General features: G+C 34.3%; 1 protein-coding gene across 1 annotated transcript; it reads right to left on the bottom strand.

Moving 5' to 3' along the window:
• Positions 1–790: 790 nt before the first annotated feature.
• Positions 791–6,611, bottom strand: LOC130943059 (uncharacterized). Its single transcript, XM_057871050.1, has 5 exons — positions 6,356–6,611; positions 5,270–5,325; positions 3,692–4,249; positions 3,493–3,599; positions 791–1,836 (listed from the first exon to the last, which is right to left on the bottom strand). The coding sequence occupies exons 3-5, from the start codon at positions 4,109–4,111 to the stop codon at positions 1,068–1,070; spliced, it is 1,296 nt and encodes a 431-aa protein (XP_057727033.1). The 5' UTR covers positions 4,112–4,249; positions 5,270–5,325; positions 6,356–6,611; the 3' UTR covers positions 791–1,067.
• Between the last annotated feature and the right edge of the window lie 10,318 nt (positions 6,612–16,929).

Consider the following 16,929-nt stretch of genomic DNA (forward strand, 5'->3'; position numbering starts at 1 on the left):
TTTGATACTGTCGTTGAACCTTTAAATTCAAGTAAAACAAGAACAAATGGTACCAAGAAGTTTAGGAAAGTTGTCTTTGGAGATCATCTAGTTAGCAAAGGTTCTCACGAATTTTGTTGACTAATTTTAGTTTGTTTAATACATTGTTATCTAATACATGTAGCCCTTGAGCATTGAGCATTAGTATGATCTCCATTTTCTTCACACTAAAATTTGCATTATATATACCACGTAAAATCGCATAATCAATCGTGGAATCATTATTTAAAGATAGATACACATATATAGGCAAGGACAAGATCAGTCAACAGATTGAGTAAATTATCATTTTTCATCAAAAATAAATTGGATGCTGACAAATGACAATCCACAAAACTAACCACAACAAAAAACGAAGGTTATAGTCATAAAAGATGAACTCATTTACAGATTATCTATCCACCTTGTTCGATGCTGTCCTCAGCATGGAACTCTCATACTTCCATTCCTTCCCTCCCTTTTCCACTCCCTATATGTCCTCCTCCCTCCTCCCTCCTCCCTCCTCCCTTTCCCTCTTCAACCAATTCCCCTCCTCCTTCTGCCATCCACCATGCCTCTACTTGATCTGCCATTTCTGTGGATGTTGCCACCATCCTCATGGACGTTGCAGTCCAGATTGACCTCGATAAACAGCAGTTCAGCCTGCTCTTTTGATTGCTTTTTCTTCTTGTTTTTGTTTTAAAAGTAACTGTTTGTGTAATTAATAAAAAAAGAGTAGAGTTTGACATTTTAACAGAACCAGCAAAAGGTTAATGATTGAATATTTTTGTCAAAATGGTGATTTAATCTCAGTAGATTGGTACCTAGGCAATACCAGTGGCAATTAGCACTATCTGAATTTTAACACGTATACAACAATGTATTTTAGGCGTTCGCCACAAGAATGAAATCAAAATACAATATGCTAGGGATCTAAAAATTTGAACTATTCTCACTTGTAATCAACTATAAAAATTGTATCTAAATAATGTGGAGTCATCGTTTTGCTTGGCGACACCAACTCCACCTAAAATGTTTGACGTTTCATATTAAATTTGAACAGCAATCGTTGGTGCCCTGCTCTGTTCATCCGTTAAATCTGGACAAGTTTCCAACGGAGTGTCTTTGAGATATAGTGGAATTCTTGTACCTGTTCCTCTAAGCCGATCAACCATATCATAAAGAAACTCGAATGTCAATTTAGATTGTTTGTTTAGTTCTTCCCTAATATGAGGTTGAAGGCTGAACCAGTCTCCCAGCAATTTATGAACATGCGAGCGAATCATTCTCCATGGCACGGGGTATTTTTCGCAGAGCTTCAAATATTCCACCAGCAGATCTGCCTGGTCTAGATTTCCATCTACACCGGCTCCTTCGCTTTTGGACACCCATTCAGCAGTTCGAAATCCAGCAAAGAGGGCCGGATTCTCAAGCAGTGTCTCGGCAGAAAGAACCCCTTCAACTCCTGTCTCCTCCAAGCATTCTTTCACGTCGTTCATGTGCCTTATGTTGCCATTTGCAAGGACTGGAATTCTGACCGCATCTTTCACGGCCCTGATGGCTTTCCAATCAGCTCGAAACTTCTTCCCATCTTTCTCATCCCTTGTCCTGCCATGGACAGCCAAAAGCGAACAACCAGCCTCTTCGAGCATCCTAGCATACTTCAGTGTGTCGTCCAATTTCGGGAAGAGTCTAATTTTGCATGAAACAGGAACTTTAAGGTTGAGAGACAATTTTTCCACTAGAGATTTTACAAGAGGAAGGTTATCCATTAAGAAGGCTCCATAATATCCTCGCCTTGCAATGCGCTGAGGACACCTGCATAATCATAAAGAATATCAAATTCTAAATCCTACTGATAAAGTTCCTTATTATTTACTGAAAAAAAGCATTAAAGGCTTTGTATGCTGATATGCCAAATTCCTATTTATTATTATTTTTTTTTTTTGTGGATGCATTGGATATAACCAAGGGAGTGGGATTGGACGGCAGCGTGGTTATAAGGGTGTGTGTGGAATTTCATTTTAAAGGAATAGAATGACCACCAACGGAAGCAATACCGCTACAGACCATCACAAATATGAAAATGCTTACTCCTAGACCCATGTTGAGGAGGGTCACAGTCTCCAGCATGATGCCTTTATAGTTCAAACCCTAGATCTTCAGTTTAAGACGATATACAACCTTCCATTCCACTCTTATAAACTCCAAAACAATATGATGATACACTATTAGTATTGCTTTCCTATTCCATTCCATAATAAATTATACTAGATTAACAACAATGAGCATTGAACCTAAGACCTCATGCATACTTAGCCGAACCCATAACCACCTATGAAGCACGGATACCAATATGGATACTCAACACAACATAGGATATGTCTATGTTTTCAAGATTTAAATGGTAGTTAGGCGGTAGTTAGGCATTTACAAATGTTAAACCATCAATGCTTACTACTATAAATATTGGCATCCTTTAACACTATTGACACCAGATCCAATTTGTCTTTGAACCATTGCTAAATTAAGGAGAAAAAAAATGTTCAAATATGAAAGCACGTCAAAAATGTGTCTTGTGTGTCTACAAGTATCATTGACACGTGTGTGACACTCGACCACCAAGAGCATCATCAACCACTACTTTCCATCCTTATACGAACACTTGGATAGACTCTAAGCCCCGAACATTTGTAAACAATAAACACCACCAGTTAGCCTTTAAATGTCGAAATTACCAACTGCAAAAATTCTTATTAGATGAGTCCATTTTAAATGTTAAAACTAAAAATTGTAATAAAGCATTGATATCTGTTAGGGACTTTGGGTATTATGGGTGCTCAAAGTCCCACATCGAGTAGTATGGGATGCTTGATGTTGTATATAAGGAGAGTGGTTCTTCCCCCTTAACGGCTAGCTTTTAAGGTGTGGTTTCCCACTTTCCTTAGATACTTAACAATGGTATCAGAGCATGGTTGTCGGTGCCATGGAAAGGGCTACCTATAGGCTGGATTAAGGTGAATACCGAATACTGATAGACCATAGCAAAGTGGCTACCATTGGGTCAGTGTCGATAGAGTGAAGCCACCGTGGACGTTGGCTCTCCCGGGCCGGTGTATTGTTAGGGACTTGGGTATTATGGGTGCACAAAGTCCCACATCGAGTAGTATGGGATGCTTGATGTTGTATATAAGGAGAGTGGTTCTTCCCCCTTAACGGCTAACTTTTACGGTGTGGTTTCCCACTTTTCTTAGATACTTACAATATCTTAAACATAGGCCACAAATCCTTGAAAATCATGTTAACAGGTTAAGTATCACAGAGGTATACGCTATGTTCCCTCCCTGATACAGCAGGAATAATTAATCACTCACTCCCATTTGTCTCTTATATATCAAAATTAAACCCTAAACTCAAACCAAAATAGAAATTGTATCTGAACCAGGTTGTCAACAAAACATTGAATATAATTACCCGAGATTAATATCAACATAATCACAATAAGGCTCCACCCTGCGTGCAGCTTCTAATAATACATCAGGATCATTGGCACAAAATTGGACAAACAATGGTCGATCCTCCTGCAATTACACCCAAAACTAAAGCAAAATAAATTAACAATGCACAACTGCAACATTGGAATCTAGGATTTTAAATTTACTGTTATTTTTACCTTGCAAGTGGTGAATTCTTCCTTTCTGTACTTCTCAGTCTCATTGAAGATTCGCGAGTGCAACATGGGCGTGTAGGCTGCAGACGCACCATACTTACGGCACAACAATCGAAATGGAAGCTCTGAGTTATCCACCATGGGTGCCACTATGAATCTGGGCCGGCCCAACTTGGCCCAATAGGTCCAGGCATACTCTACCCGAGATTCTCCAGTTAGGGCCCGACCTGGATAATCCATGCATGACAGCAGTGAGTCATTCTGTTCTACTTCCTGTTGGTAGGAGCAAAGGTTGTTGTCAGGTTCCTCTGGTCGGTTCGAATCATTGGTTTGTTGGGCCATGAGGTGATAGGAGAGTGTAGTAGAATGAGGTTTGCGATGGATGTTGTGAAGAGAGAGGAGGAAGAAGGGGTTGGGTTTCATGAGCAAATGAGGGGTTTGGCAAAGAAACCCAAAGCTGCCATTTAAGTTCGTAAATTGTGGTTAGAGGTTTGTGGAGTGGGGTTAGTTCTTCTCCAACTTCTTCATGGTCCCAAACCTCTTCTTTCTGTCACAAAGTCCCTAACATTACAAAATAAGAATGGTCCTTTTGTTAGGTGGCATTAAATTGACATCTTACAAAATAGCCCTAATGTGTTTTATTAAAAACATTATCCTTGAATAAAGTTATCAGAAGACTTCCTTTGCATCATTTGATCATTTCAAGATATCAAGTTGAACATTTTAAAATTTAAGAAAATAAATTGCATATGATGCAAATGTAGGGGGTAAATCATAATTTTCATAGAAATAAAATATTTATATCTAAACCATGTATCCATAGTGATTGACAACAAATGGCTTGAAAAGAAGAGTTGAAAATGTGTCATGCACAAAAAGGAATTTGAGCAGGTGCATTGCAGTGTTTCTCCATCTCCCATTTTTGGCAAGGTATGTAAAATTTTCTTAACGAAAACTGAGATCGGTACCAGGTTGTAATGGACAGCCCAGTGCAAAGAATCCCAAATTAAGCTGGATTTAGGGAATGGCTGCACCCAAGGGTCTAATGAAAAAAAAAAAAAAATTGGTGCGGATTTTAGATTTTTTTTTAACAAGCTAAATTGTGGAAGACAAACATACGGAATACTATGCTGTGAACTCTTTACCAGTAGGTTGAGATAAAGCAACTCCAGGATTTTGTAATCTATTTCCAAGCAAACATGCATAGGTAGAAAATTCATTTCATACCTCTATCATTGCCTACTTATGATACAACAAGAAGAAATGGAGAACTCACTCCAAAAAAAAAAGAGAGACAATGTAGTCAATGTACTTGTGTCTTCTGAAACCGAGAGAACCATATTTTTTTGGTGTACTGAGAGAACCATATTATAGCAAATAGAACTTTTGAATACTAAAAAGCTCAAATTATAAATCTTATCCTAAGAAGTTATTAGAACATCATCCCTACCAGAGATTAATGCTTTAGTTTTCTACATCCATAAAATACACAAAAAAAAACCCCTGAAAATTCAATATCGCTGTATTTATTTTCTATTCTTAAACTAAAGCATAGGTATTCTTCAAAATTTTAACACTTACTCAAGTTGGTTGTGAGGTGCAAAACATGTCACTGTTGTTCTTGTTGCACCAGAATACTGGAAAAAATAAAAAGATAAAAAAACATGCATATTAGTATTCAAGAAAAAGTGAAAACTAAAACCCCAATAGCAAAGAAATCGATCCATTACTTGAGCATCAGGATACACAATAAAGGATAAGATACAATGAAATTTTCAATTGTAAGCATCAAATTTTAAAGAATGCTTCAGAATGCAAATAAACAACATAATGGATGTTGATTAATATGGTTGCCTAAAAGTCAAGAATGCATACTTGTGCATGGTCACAAATAAACAGATACAGCTGATGCAACTCCGCAATCTTTAATCCGATGTGACCAGCATAGACTCAAACAAAAAGAACTCAAACGGAAAATGATATACATATCACAGAAGTTGAAATACATGAACTTGAGTATAGCGAAGACAAGATCACAATAACTTAAAGTGGTATACATATTACAGCGGAATTCGTTCTTTTCTTAACATGCCAAACACATGGACATGGCCTTATTACTTTTCAAGAAGTGTCTCTTTTAATTTAAACATGTGACAATAATCGAAAGTGGATAAAAATAAATAACAAAGGCAGTTCTCATTTAAAATAAAAGGATTATAATCGCTCTTAGTTTCAATGCTTAGTCATGGAGTCAACTTCTAGGTCACATTTCCCCAGAACATTAGCAGTAGAATATTAAAGATGATAATAAATTCACTCCTTTGTCATGTCAAATAAGTAAGATATACAATAAAAACACTTGGGAAATCCGAAAATGGACTCGTGTAATTTAATCAACGGGCTTCAATAGCAATAGATTCAAATTACAGAAACTCAACAACATAGCAACTGATTCAACAACACAGCAGCAGCAGCAACAAAAATACACTACATTATAAAAACAACTGAGGCAATAACAATTCAACTAACAACTCAACAACACAGCAAACAGCAACAGCAACAAGAAAACAAGTCGAAGACAGCAAATTACAAGTTAACAGTTCCAGAAAAAAAAAATAAAGCAAAGAAACCGAACCAGAGAACAATATAAGAGGACAGAGGAGCTACCGGAACTGAGGTAGAGACGGAGAGAAGACAGCCGACGCAGCGGACACGACGGCGTGATGGGAGATGCAAGGGAGACGGCGGAACGAAGGGAGGCGTGGGCAGAGTGAAAAGCAGCGGATGAGTGGATCAGAGAAACAGAGAAGAGAAGCCCTTTGCGAGGAGTACGGAGAATGGGTTGGGGACGGGGGCCTGGGACTTGGCGTTAGAGACTTGGAGGATTCGACACTTCGACTTAGGGTTCGGTGCTTTTTTTTTTTTTTTTCAATTACTACTTTTATGCAGCTGAGCCCGAATTAAAATTCAAAATGACTCTGAAATTTGAGGTCAGCTTTAAATTAGTCTCCAAATTTCAATTAACTCAGATTAATAGTCTAAATTTAAAAAATTAATTCACATCTAAGGGTGAACGAGAATTGAATTAGATTAGATATAATCAAAATTTCTATCAGATTTAATATATCTATAAAATATAAAAATATTTTTAAAGGTTTATTTTTATTAAAAAAATAATAATAAATTTTTTTTATTTTTAAATATATTTACTCTTAAAATTATAGTTATCAGAATTGGACTGGACCTATCTGTTCGACTGAAAAATCGATAAATCGGTGGTCTGACAGGTTCGATTCTTACTTAGGGCCAGACTTGCAGTTGACTCAGTCAACGGTGGTCAAATTCATTAAAAATTGACCAGTTCGTACTTAGGACCGCTGTTGATCCGCACGGATCCACCATACACCCACGTGCCGCCGCACCATCGAAGGATCTCCACATATCCACTTCAAGCCTTTAACACTAGCAAAAATTAACATACTTTTCTGCTACTGTTGAAGCCTTCAACGGCCTTCAAGCCTCCACATGTTCTGATAAGGGATAAGTACTTTTTTTCGTCCCCAAGGTCTGGGGTCGAAATCAAAATCGTCCCTAACATTTTTTTCTTATTAAAATCATCCCCAACGTTTAAAAACGCTTTAAAATCATCCTTTTTCAAATTTTTGGACCAAAATACCCTTATCTTCATCATTCTCCTCTTCACCACCACCACACCGCCACCACCACCATAACCACCACCACCACCACTACCACCACCACCACCACAACAACAACAACAGACACAAACACCACTCCCTCACCACCACCCCCTCACCCCCTCACCTCATCCCCACCCTCACCGTAACCCCCCTTCACCCCCACCCTCAACCACTCCCTCACCCCCACCCTCACCGTAACCCCCCTCACTGCCTCCCCCCTCAACCACCCCCACCCTTACCGTAACCCCCCTCACCCCCACCCCCTCACTGCCTCCCCCCTCAACCACCCCCACCCTCACCGTAACCCACCCTCACCCCTCACTGCCTTCCCCTCAACCACCCCCTCACCCCTCATCAACAACAACAAATTTCATAAATTCAGAATTTCAGAAATTTCATCAACTGATTACAGAAGAAGAAGAAAAAGAATAAGAAGAAACAGAAGGCAGAAAGCAAAAGCAGAAAAGCAGGGGCGGCGGGTTGGGCTGGACGCAGAGGCGGCGGCGGCGGGGGCTGGATGCAGGGGCGGCGGCGGCGGGGGCTGAGGGAGAGGGACGAAGAAATGGGTGTGGGGAGGGGGAGGGAGACAGACGAAGAAATGGGTGTTTGGGGGGGTTTAATTTTTTTTAAATATTATATTTAATTTTTTTAATAATTAAGGGTAATTTGGTCCAAAAAAATAGAAAAGGACGATTTTTTAACGTTTTGTAACGTTGAGGATGATTTTAATAAAAAAAAAAGTTCGGGGACGATTTTGATTTTGACCCCAGACCTTGGGGACGAAAAAAGTACTTATCCCTTCTGATAACTATGTTTAAAATAATATTAGACATATTTTTTTTAAATAATAAAATTAAAATAATGCAACATATTTAATAATTAGTTGAAATAAAACATAAAAATAATATTTACTTATTTATTTATTTATTTTTGTGGATCCGCAAATATGCGAAATAACCTACATAAAATCTAAAATCCGCAATATGATCCTATTAGTGTGCAGATCGAATTTATATCCACAATTTTTTAAATCAGATTTGGATAAACACTGCGAATATCCAGGCCGAATCCAATCCCTGAACACCCCTATTCATATTATTCATTTTGTTTATCTCCATTAATAGAGTGCTTAATTAGAATTAAGATTGTTCAATTCATCTGACTAAAAAATTATTATTTATATAAAATTAAGAGTAAATTACATTATATATATTGGCTCAAAAATTTTAATATGCAAATAATATTACACATGTGCACTAAGATGGGACTGTGAGGTATTATTTTGGGATGTGATGCATCTTCTGTTTCTCGTATTATATGAAAAGGGTTTAAATTTTTTTAAAAAAATTATTTCTTTCACATCTCACACTGTGCGAGAAAGTTATGGAGAAAAGGGCTTGTCAGCCCATCTCGCACCATGCGAGAAATTTTTTTTAATAATAAATCAATTCGTTCACAACGAGAAATATTTGACATGATATTTTCGTCAGTTCGTTGAGTGTGAAAAGATTACTTTATCGTGTGAAATATTAATATTTTAATATTATGTTCAAAAAAATTAATTATTTTATTAAATTAACAATTAAAAAAATTAATATCTACTCTCCTCTATAAAAGAATTAACCGGGTTTGTAAATGAGTTCACTTTTACTCTTCTCTTCATATTCAGACTCACTTTTCACTCTTCTCTTTACAAAATTTTCATTTCTACCCCTTTCTTCAAAATGTTTGCAGTGTGACAATTCTTTTTAGTTTTTGTTGTAAGAGTAATGGAAGCTAATGTGAGTTTACTGGTATATTTTGATGGTGAAGTTATATACCATATACAACTGAGGGTATAAAATTTATTTGTAGAAATCCAATTTCTTTTACTATTTCTCGCATGTTGTCATGTGAAGAGTGGAAAAATAGATTATGCCAACACATACACAGAAATATTTCAAAAAGAATTAGTAATATTTTATACAGGCAACCGGTGTTATTTTTCAGTGGTGTGATACGATTTGAATCGATGAATGTGATTGATGAAGCCATTTTGCTAGAAATGTTAATGGTTTATAAACAGAATGAAGCTCATGTGCCGATCCTAGAGTTGTATATTGAGTTCGAGCAATTGGGTAATACTCACAAAGCAGATGAATCGTTGCTAAGTGAAGGAGACAACATAGACTGGGAAGAAAACAACAGTAATAGTGAAGAAGAGTTCTTAGCCAACAATGACATATTGAGAGGAAGCGACGAGGGAACGAGAGTCGTCCTGAAAGGGAAGTTCATGGTTCAATAAACACGATCGCAAGCCGATATTCGTTCGATGTGCCATCTTTCATGCATGCTCTGGACCTCGATGTTATGCATGCACCAGAATTTGCTGAGTTTGCAAATCCAAGTATGTGGCTTTATCATTTTGTAAAGAATGTTAGTAAAATTTTAATTTTGTTTTTAAAGAATGTTGATTATTTCAAGATTTTGCATGTTGCTACAGTAGTCGATATTAAGATTCTTTTGCACCAGAAAAAAAAACAAATAAGCTTCATTATTTTGTTTGATATTGTAACTGCATGATATGAGATATAGTTTTATAGAACTTTAAAATTGTTATTCCTTATTTGTAGGTGTTTCCTTTGTGCAAGATAGTGAATTTGCTACTAGAATGGAATTTGGTTCTCAGGAGGTTGTGGTCATGGCAATTAGGAGGTATACCCTTTTTAAATGGGTCGATTACAGGCTCTATGAGTCTGAGCCTTTGACGTTTTATGCAAAGTGCCTGCAATATGGTAGAGGTTGTGATTGGCTGATTCAGACTAGTTTGATTCAACAAAAGTGTTGTTGAGAAATTAGGCGATACAATGGAAGTCATACGTGTACTATAGGAATGATTTCTCAAGACCATTTAAAACTAGATTCAGACACAATTATGGATGCTATCAGGCCTTTAGTTGAAGTCAACCTGTCCTTGAAGGTCCGACTCATCATTGCAGATGTTCAATCGAAGTTTAACTATACGATAAGCTATCGTAAAACTTGGTTGGCAAAGAAAAAGTCAATTGTAAAAATTGTTGGTGGTTAGGAAGTTTCCTATGAGTGTTTACCTGCTTGATGTATGGCAACATGTGCTCAGAACCCAGGATCCATGGTTCAGATAGATACTACACCAGCATATCAAAAATGCCTTAAACTAGATTTTCTTCCTACCCATAGTTCATAAAGTGTCTTAGGAACCGCTTTGCTAAGAACCTTATTCTGTAGATACGCAACGAATTTTAATGCATACATCCATAAAGATTAATGTACATTGCTAAAATTTATTATACTCCTAACTATTTTCATAAGAGTACAATTCAGCCTTTCAGTTACACCATTTTGTTGTAGTGTACTAGGCATTGTATATTGTGTACATATGCCTCGAGTTTCAAGAAGCTTTACAAATGGACCTTAACATTGGCCATTTTTAGTAAATTTTCCACAATATTCACCACTTCTATCGAATCTCGCAACCTTTATTTTTCTATCTAATTGCCTCACTACCTCATAATGAATATTTCAATAATATTCATAGATTGAGAATTTTGAGCAAAATATATAATTAACAATACCGAGAGAAGTCGTCAATAAAAGTGATAAAATACTTTTTGCCACCCCAAGATGGATTATCAAAAGGACCACAAATATCAGTTTGTATCAACTCAAATAGTTGACTGCTTCTTGTGGCTAGATTCTTTAAAATGATTTTAGTTTGTTTTCCTTTAATGTAGTCCACACACACATCCCAATCAGAAAAATCCAATTTACGTCAAATCTCATTTTTTATTAACCTCAACATTGTTTCTTTAGATACATGGCCCAATCTTTTATGCCACAAGAAAGCAGAAATTTCAATAAGTGCATCACATTTACTACTATTATTGTGCTCAAGATTAAATAGGGATTTAGCAAAGGTAACATCAAGATTAAAATGATATAAACCATCTACTAAAGTACAAGAACCATAATAGTAAGCAAGTTTATACAATAAAAAAGTACCATGTCCAATCTTAAAGTTAAAACCTACGTTGTCCAAATTCGAAATAGAAACTAAATTCATAACACATTCAGGAACATAAAGACACTTTTCTAGATCAAAACAGCAATCACTGTCCAGGATTAATCTGTACGTCCCAATTCTTTCAATTCGTGCCTTCATTTTGTTCTCCATATATAAGAACTTTTCAGTTTCTTATGGGTTGGATCGAAAGGAATACTTGCATGATATGTGACACAAGAGTAGTGCACCAGAATCTAACAACTATGTATTATTAGGCACTTCAACAAGATTTGATTTGAAACTTACTGAAACATAATAAATACCTTTCTTTTCAAACTATTTCTTTCTTTTTGAACAATCTTTTTTACACGTGTCTAGTTTTGTTATAGAAAAAATATCTAGCGCCTTCTTCTCTTGGACATTGCCATCACGAACCTTTAGTGAAGCATCGTCTTTCTTATCCTTTTTACCCGGCATATCCTTACTCCTATTAGATTCAGCTTAAATTGTGAGATGGAGAGATTGATCTTTCATTTTCTTTTATCCCCCTCTTGAATCAGCATGGCTTTAATTTTTTAAAAATTTTATTTCTCTTTAAGAGTATTATAATTCACTTAAAATTTGCCAAATTCAGGAGGGAGCGAGTTCATGATAAAGTAAACCAAAAAAGACCCACTCACATCTATTCTCATGGATTTCAACTTTGCTGTCAGATTAGGCATTCCAGTCACAAGATCATGAATGGGTTGTGACTAATCAAATTTTTTAGTTGTTAGTTCTATCATATGGTTGCTGATAATGAACTTATCAGTTATGTCTGATTGAGAATATTTTTTAACTTTAGCCATGAAATTCTTGGCATTATCTATCTTAGGCATAAATGGCTTAACATTTTTAGCTATTCATGTCATTCTCATCAAGTTCAAATTCAACTTATTTGACCATTCTCAAGCCTCATAAAGAGACTTGTGCTCTTTATAACTAGCCAAAGCAATCTTAATAAGTTTTTTATATATAACTAATGTGAGGTGACACCCAATTGAAATTGAATTTTCTCAAACTAATCAGCATGATTAGGTCCATTAAACTTGATAATTTCATTGCCTGAGCTAAATAAATTCATGAAAGTTATAAATATAATGTAAATTCGTGAATTAACGATTTGAATGATCAAATAATATATCATTTATATTTAGATAAAATATTTAAAATATATCAATATTCTTTTTTGGGTGATACATTAACATACAATAGCATAATAATGCTAATTAATTTAATTTAATTTTTTTTATCATACATGAGGTGGCAAACGAGATCTACATGTAAACGGTCTCTCTGTAGACATGATACATGATATAGCTCAATGACATCTTTGATCCATGTAGCCAACTCCACCTAGTGGGACAAGGCTTCATTGTCATTACTATATATACAGTGATTGAAAATATTAAATATCTTTGGATATTTAAATATTTTTAATACTGTACATACAAACCAACAATCATGCCAATTTGATGTAAGAACAACTAATCAACTTTTGGATATGATCCTTAAATATCTTATAGCAATAAACACAAAATATATTTTTACATTATCAGATTTAACCACTTTGGTGGTCAACAAATTCACTTCAGATACAAAAAAAAAAGAATTGCACTACTAGAACATTCAGACAATATTTATTTGATTTATTTTAAACATTAATTTATGAATAATCATAAATTTCATAATCTTACTTTAATACCACATGTTAGTTTTTGTTTCTACCATTAATTCAGAAATTATTTCTAACAGTAATAAAAGATCTTAAAATTTATGATTATCACGTCCTAAGAGCATAACTCAAAATATACTCGAATTTATGTCCAAGTTTTCAAATGTTGTTGTTGGCTTATGGTTATTCTTTGATGTTAAAGTCTGATTCTTATTCAAGGACCTATGGATTATGGACACACCATGCTTCCACTACTTCTGTGACATACACACCACGCTTTAACCAATTAAGCTATTTTGCAATCTCCTAATAAGTTTTTAGTCCTGGATTTTTTTTCTTTTTTTTTTTACTTTTTCGCTTCTTCATTGATGGCACAGAGAAAATAACTATTGTTAAGCACAAACATTTTTCTTCTCTTATCACGTATTCTTTTTTTAAAAAAATGTAACCTCTATTTTTTTGTTATAAAGAAAGAGGAGAGGGATATTTTTTATTTTATTATTTAAAATCTCACTAATTTTATTCTTTTATTGAGTAACATCTAACAAGTAACAACCATCATATTTAACTCACTATAATTAGAATTAGTTTTATTAATTATATGGGTCACATTATTATTTTAATAAAATAACTTACACATACATCTACACTAACCCGAGAAAAAAAAATTTATATTACTGGAGATTTTCAACATCTAATTTCACATCGGTAAAAAAATAATAAAAAGAATTGAATAACCATACATCTACACTAACCGATTCAAATTCCAGGATTAACAATGACAATGTTCGATCCAATGTTAATAATTGAATTAACTTAATTTTTCTTAATGATCTAACTATAAATAACTCTGATACCACTTATTGTTGAAATTTTTTGAATTCGTTAATCTCAATACCATCAATGTTAAATCATTAAAAAGATATCTAAGAGCGAAAGTGTACTTAAATTCGTGAGAATAATCGAGAGAATTTAATTCTTGTGGTTCTTTGATCTTTTTCAACTAAAATCTATCGAATTATTATTTTAGGAAAAATAGCAACCTTCTGATGGGATAAGGGTTGCAAGGTGATTTTTGATATATTAGGGACCAAAATTCTTGAGCTCTATTTGTATTTGACTATTAGTTCCTATTAAATTCTTAGGTTGCGTTTGTTTTTAAAGACAGTACATAGAGACATGGACAGTGAATGTTTAAGAAGAAATAGACACTGAACACATTGTCTCCAGAAAAGTTTTCATCATTTTTGTGTCCACTCTTTTATGAAGGACAATGATGGCCACGTAATTTAACAAAGTGGACACAAATTTTTTAATAAATTTTTTTCCTCTTTTATCTATAGATATTTTTATTATTCCATTGTTACCCTTTTTTTAAATCATATCAAAAACCCTAATTTGATGTGTTCTCTGTTTCGGCGTTCTCCTCCGAGATATCTTCTCCACGCTCTCTGTCTCATCTCTTTTTCTTTCTTCTCTTCTTTTGATTCTTTTTTTGTTTCACTTCCCAGATTCTTCTTCTCTGTTGTGTCTCCTTTTCATTTTTTGTTTAACTAGTTTAACTACAACATTTTAGCAGCAAATTATTTATTAGAGCTTGTCACAACTTTTGGAATTCACGTGTTCTTCTCTTTCTCACTCACACAGATATAACTCTGTCCTTCCTCTCCTTGCTTCTTATTTTTGTTTGTACTTTTTACTTTAAATTATTGTGTTCTTCTTTATTTTCTTTTATTTTTATTTGTTTATATTGTTTGTGATTTGAAAATCTAAAAATTGAATATGAATAGAAAAATTTGTCTTTCTGATGTCAAAATTTTTAATTTATACAATGATGTTGTGAATGAATGATTGAACATATTTTGTTCTGAATACAAGAATGAATGAAAAAAATTATGTTGAACTTTTTTTATTTGTTTGAATGCAAAAATAAAATAATTAGTTGGTTATGTTGTTGTTATCTTTATTACTGTTGATTATTTTTAATATTTGTGTTAATTTATAATAAATTATGATTTATATTTTTGATTTGTTGTTAGGGAAGAATGGAATCATTGGACCACTCTGATCAATTTAGACGATTTCTATTTTTTTGTTGTATGATTCAGATTGAGCTTGAGACAGTTACAATATTAGTTATGATGTTTGCATTTTTTTATTTGAGAAATAGGAGAAGGAGAGATTTGTCAATTAGAAATAGAGAAATTAATACTAATACCTTAAGATGGAATGTGTTAAACCACATAATAGGAGAAGACGATAGGAATTATATTTGGAAATTCAGGATGAGTGTGGATGAATTAGGAAGACTATGCGAGTTACTTAAAGTTCAGGGTAGATTAAGAGATGAATGTCATGTAAATATACCTAAGCAAGTGATTACATTTTTAATAATATTAGTTCATCATAAAAAGAATCGCATACTTCAGGTTAGATTTTATAGGTAAGGAGAAACAATAAGTAGGTATTTTAATAAAGTATTGTGCTCAATGATACATTCCCATAGCCTGTTGTTAGCAAAGGTTGTTCCTGTTTCAGATGATTGTATAGATCTCTGATGGAAATAGTTCAAGATAAGTCTAGTGAAAAAATGCAGTTGTGGTTTTGTATTATATATGATTGTGTGCAGAGTTAGTTTTGATACTTCAATTTCTTTGGTTTAGGATTGTCTAGGAACATTAGATGGAATATATATAGATGTGACCGTCCCTGAAGAAAATAAATCAATATACCGAACAAGAAAGGTAAAATATCAACCAACGTTCTAGGCGTATGCAATCAAGATATGAATTTTGTGTACGTACTTAGTGGATAGGAAGGATCCACATCGGATTCAAGAATCGTTAGAGATGCTATTTCACGTCATAATAACCTCAAGATACCAATTGGTATGTAATAGTTAAATTTTAGGTAAGAAAAATACTTCAAAACTTAGCTTTTAGTTCATACAAATTTCTTAATCCTTATAATGTATCTCTTTTAATTCATAGGGAATTATTATTTAGTGGATGCAGATTATACTAATTGCAAGAGATTTCTAGCACCATATAGGCATACTCGATATCATGTACAAGAATGGGCCTATGGTAGAAATGCTCCTAGAAACTTTTGAGAATATTTTAACAATAAGCACTCTTCAACTAGGAACATTATTGAGCGTTGTTTTGGTTTACTAATGAAGAGATGGACAATTTTGAAGTGTCCTTGTTTCTACCAAATTAAGACATAAAATAGAATAATTATTGCTTGTTCCTATTGTAAAACTTTATTCGGCTTAATATGGACTTCGATCCTGAGGAGAACATATTACTTGAGAATGAGCAAGTACTTATTGGAGAGGATCATGGTGATAACCAAGATGGCGACAATAAAATGATTGACAGTGTAGAGGGCAACAATGAATGGACTGCTTGCCGAGACAACTTAGCACATTAAATGTACAATGAGTGGATGCATAGCCAAATCAATTAATTGGTTTATTTATTGTATGTGTATTTTATTTGAATTATTATGATAATTTGTTGTGTTGAATTTTGTATTGTAAGACCTAATGGTGAAACTGTAATCGTTATTAATGTTGTGTTTTGACTATATGTACCCTTTTTTTAAATATATCGTATTGATAAATTATAACAATGATGTCATCATGTGCTTAGGATGTTCACTTGAATTTTGATTGAGTTAATCTAGATAGTAGGGACAAATGGACAAACATGTCTGGACTGATAAAGAGACAGAGGTATTTGTTAGTTTTATGGAGGAGTTTGTCATTGAAGGAAGAAGAGCTAATACAGGTCAATTTAGGCTT

This window comes from Arachis stenosperma, chromosome 1 (genome assembly GCF_014773155.1).
Source record: "Arachis stenosperma cultivar V10309 chromosome 1, arast.V10309.gnm1.PFL2, whole genome shotgun sequence".
Classification (NCBI taxonomy): Eukaryota; Viridiplantae; Streptophyta; class Magnoliopsida; order Fabales; family Fabaceae; genus Arachis; species Arachis stenosperma.

Bases quoted from the DNA above. Each gene is read 5' to 3' on its own strand.
- LOC130943059 (XM_057871050.1), bottom strand. From the start codon at position 4,111: ATGAAACCCAACCCCTTCTTCCTCCTCTCTCTTCACAACATCCATCGC. The intron at 3,600-3,691 runs GTAAAAATAACA...GTGTAATTGCAG, and splicing joins AAGAATTCACCACTTGCAAG to GAGGATCGACCATTGTTTGT. The intron at 1,837-3,492 runs GTAATTATATTC...ATGATTATGCAG, and splicing joins TATGTTGATATTAATCTCGG to GTGTCCTCAGCGCATTGCAA.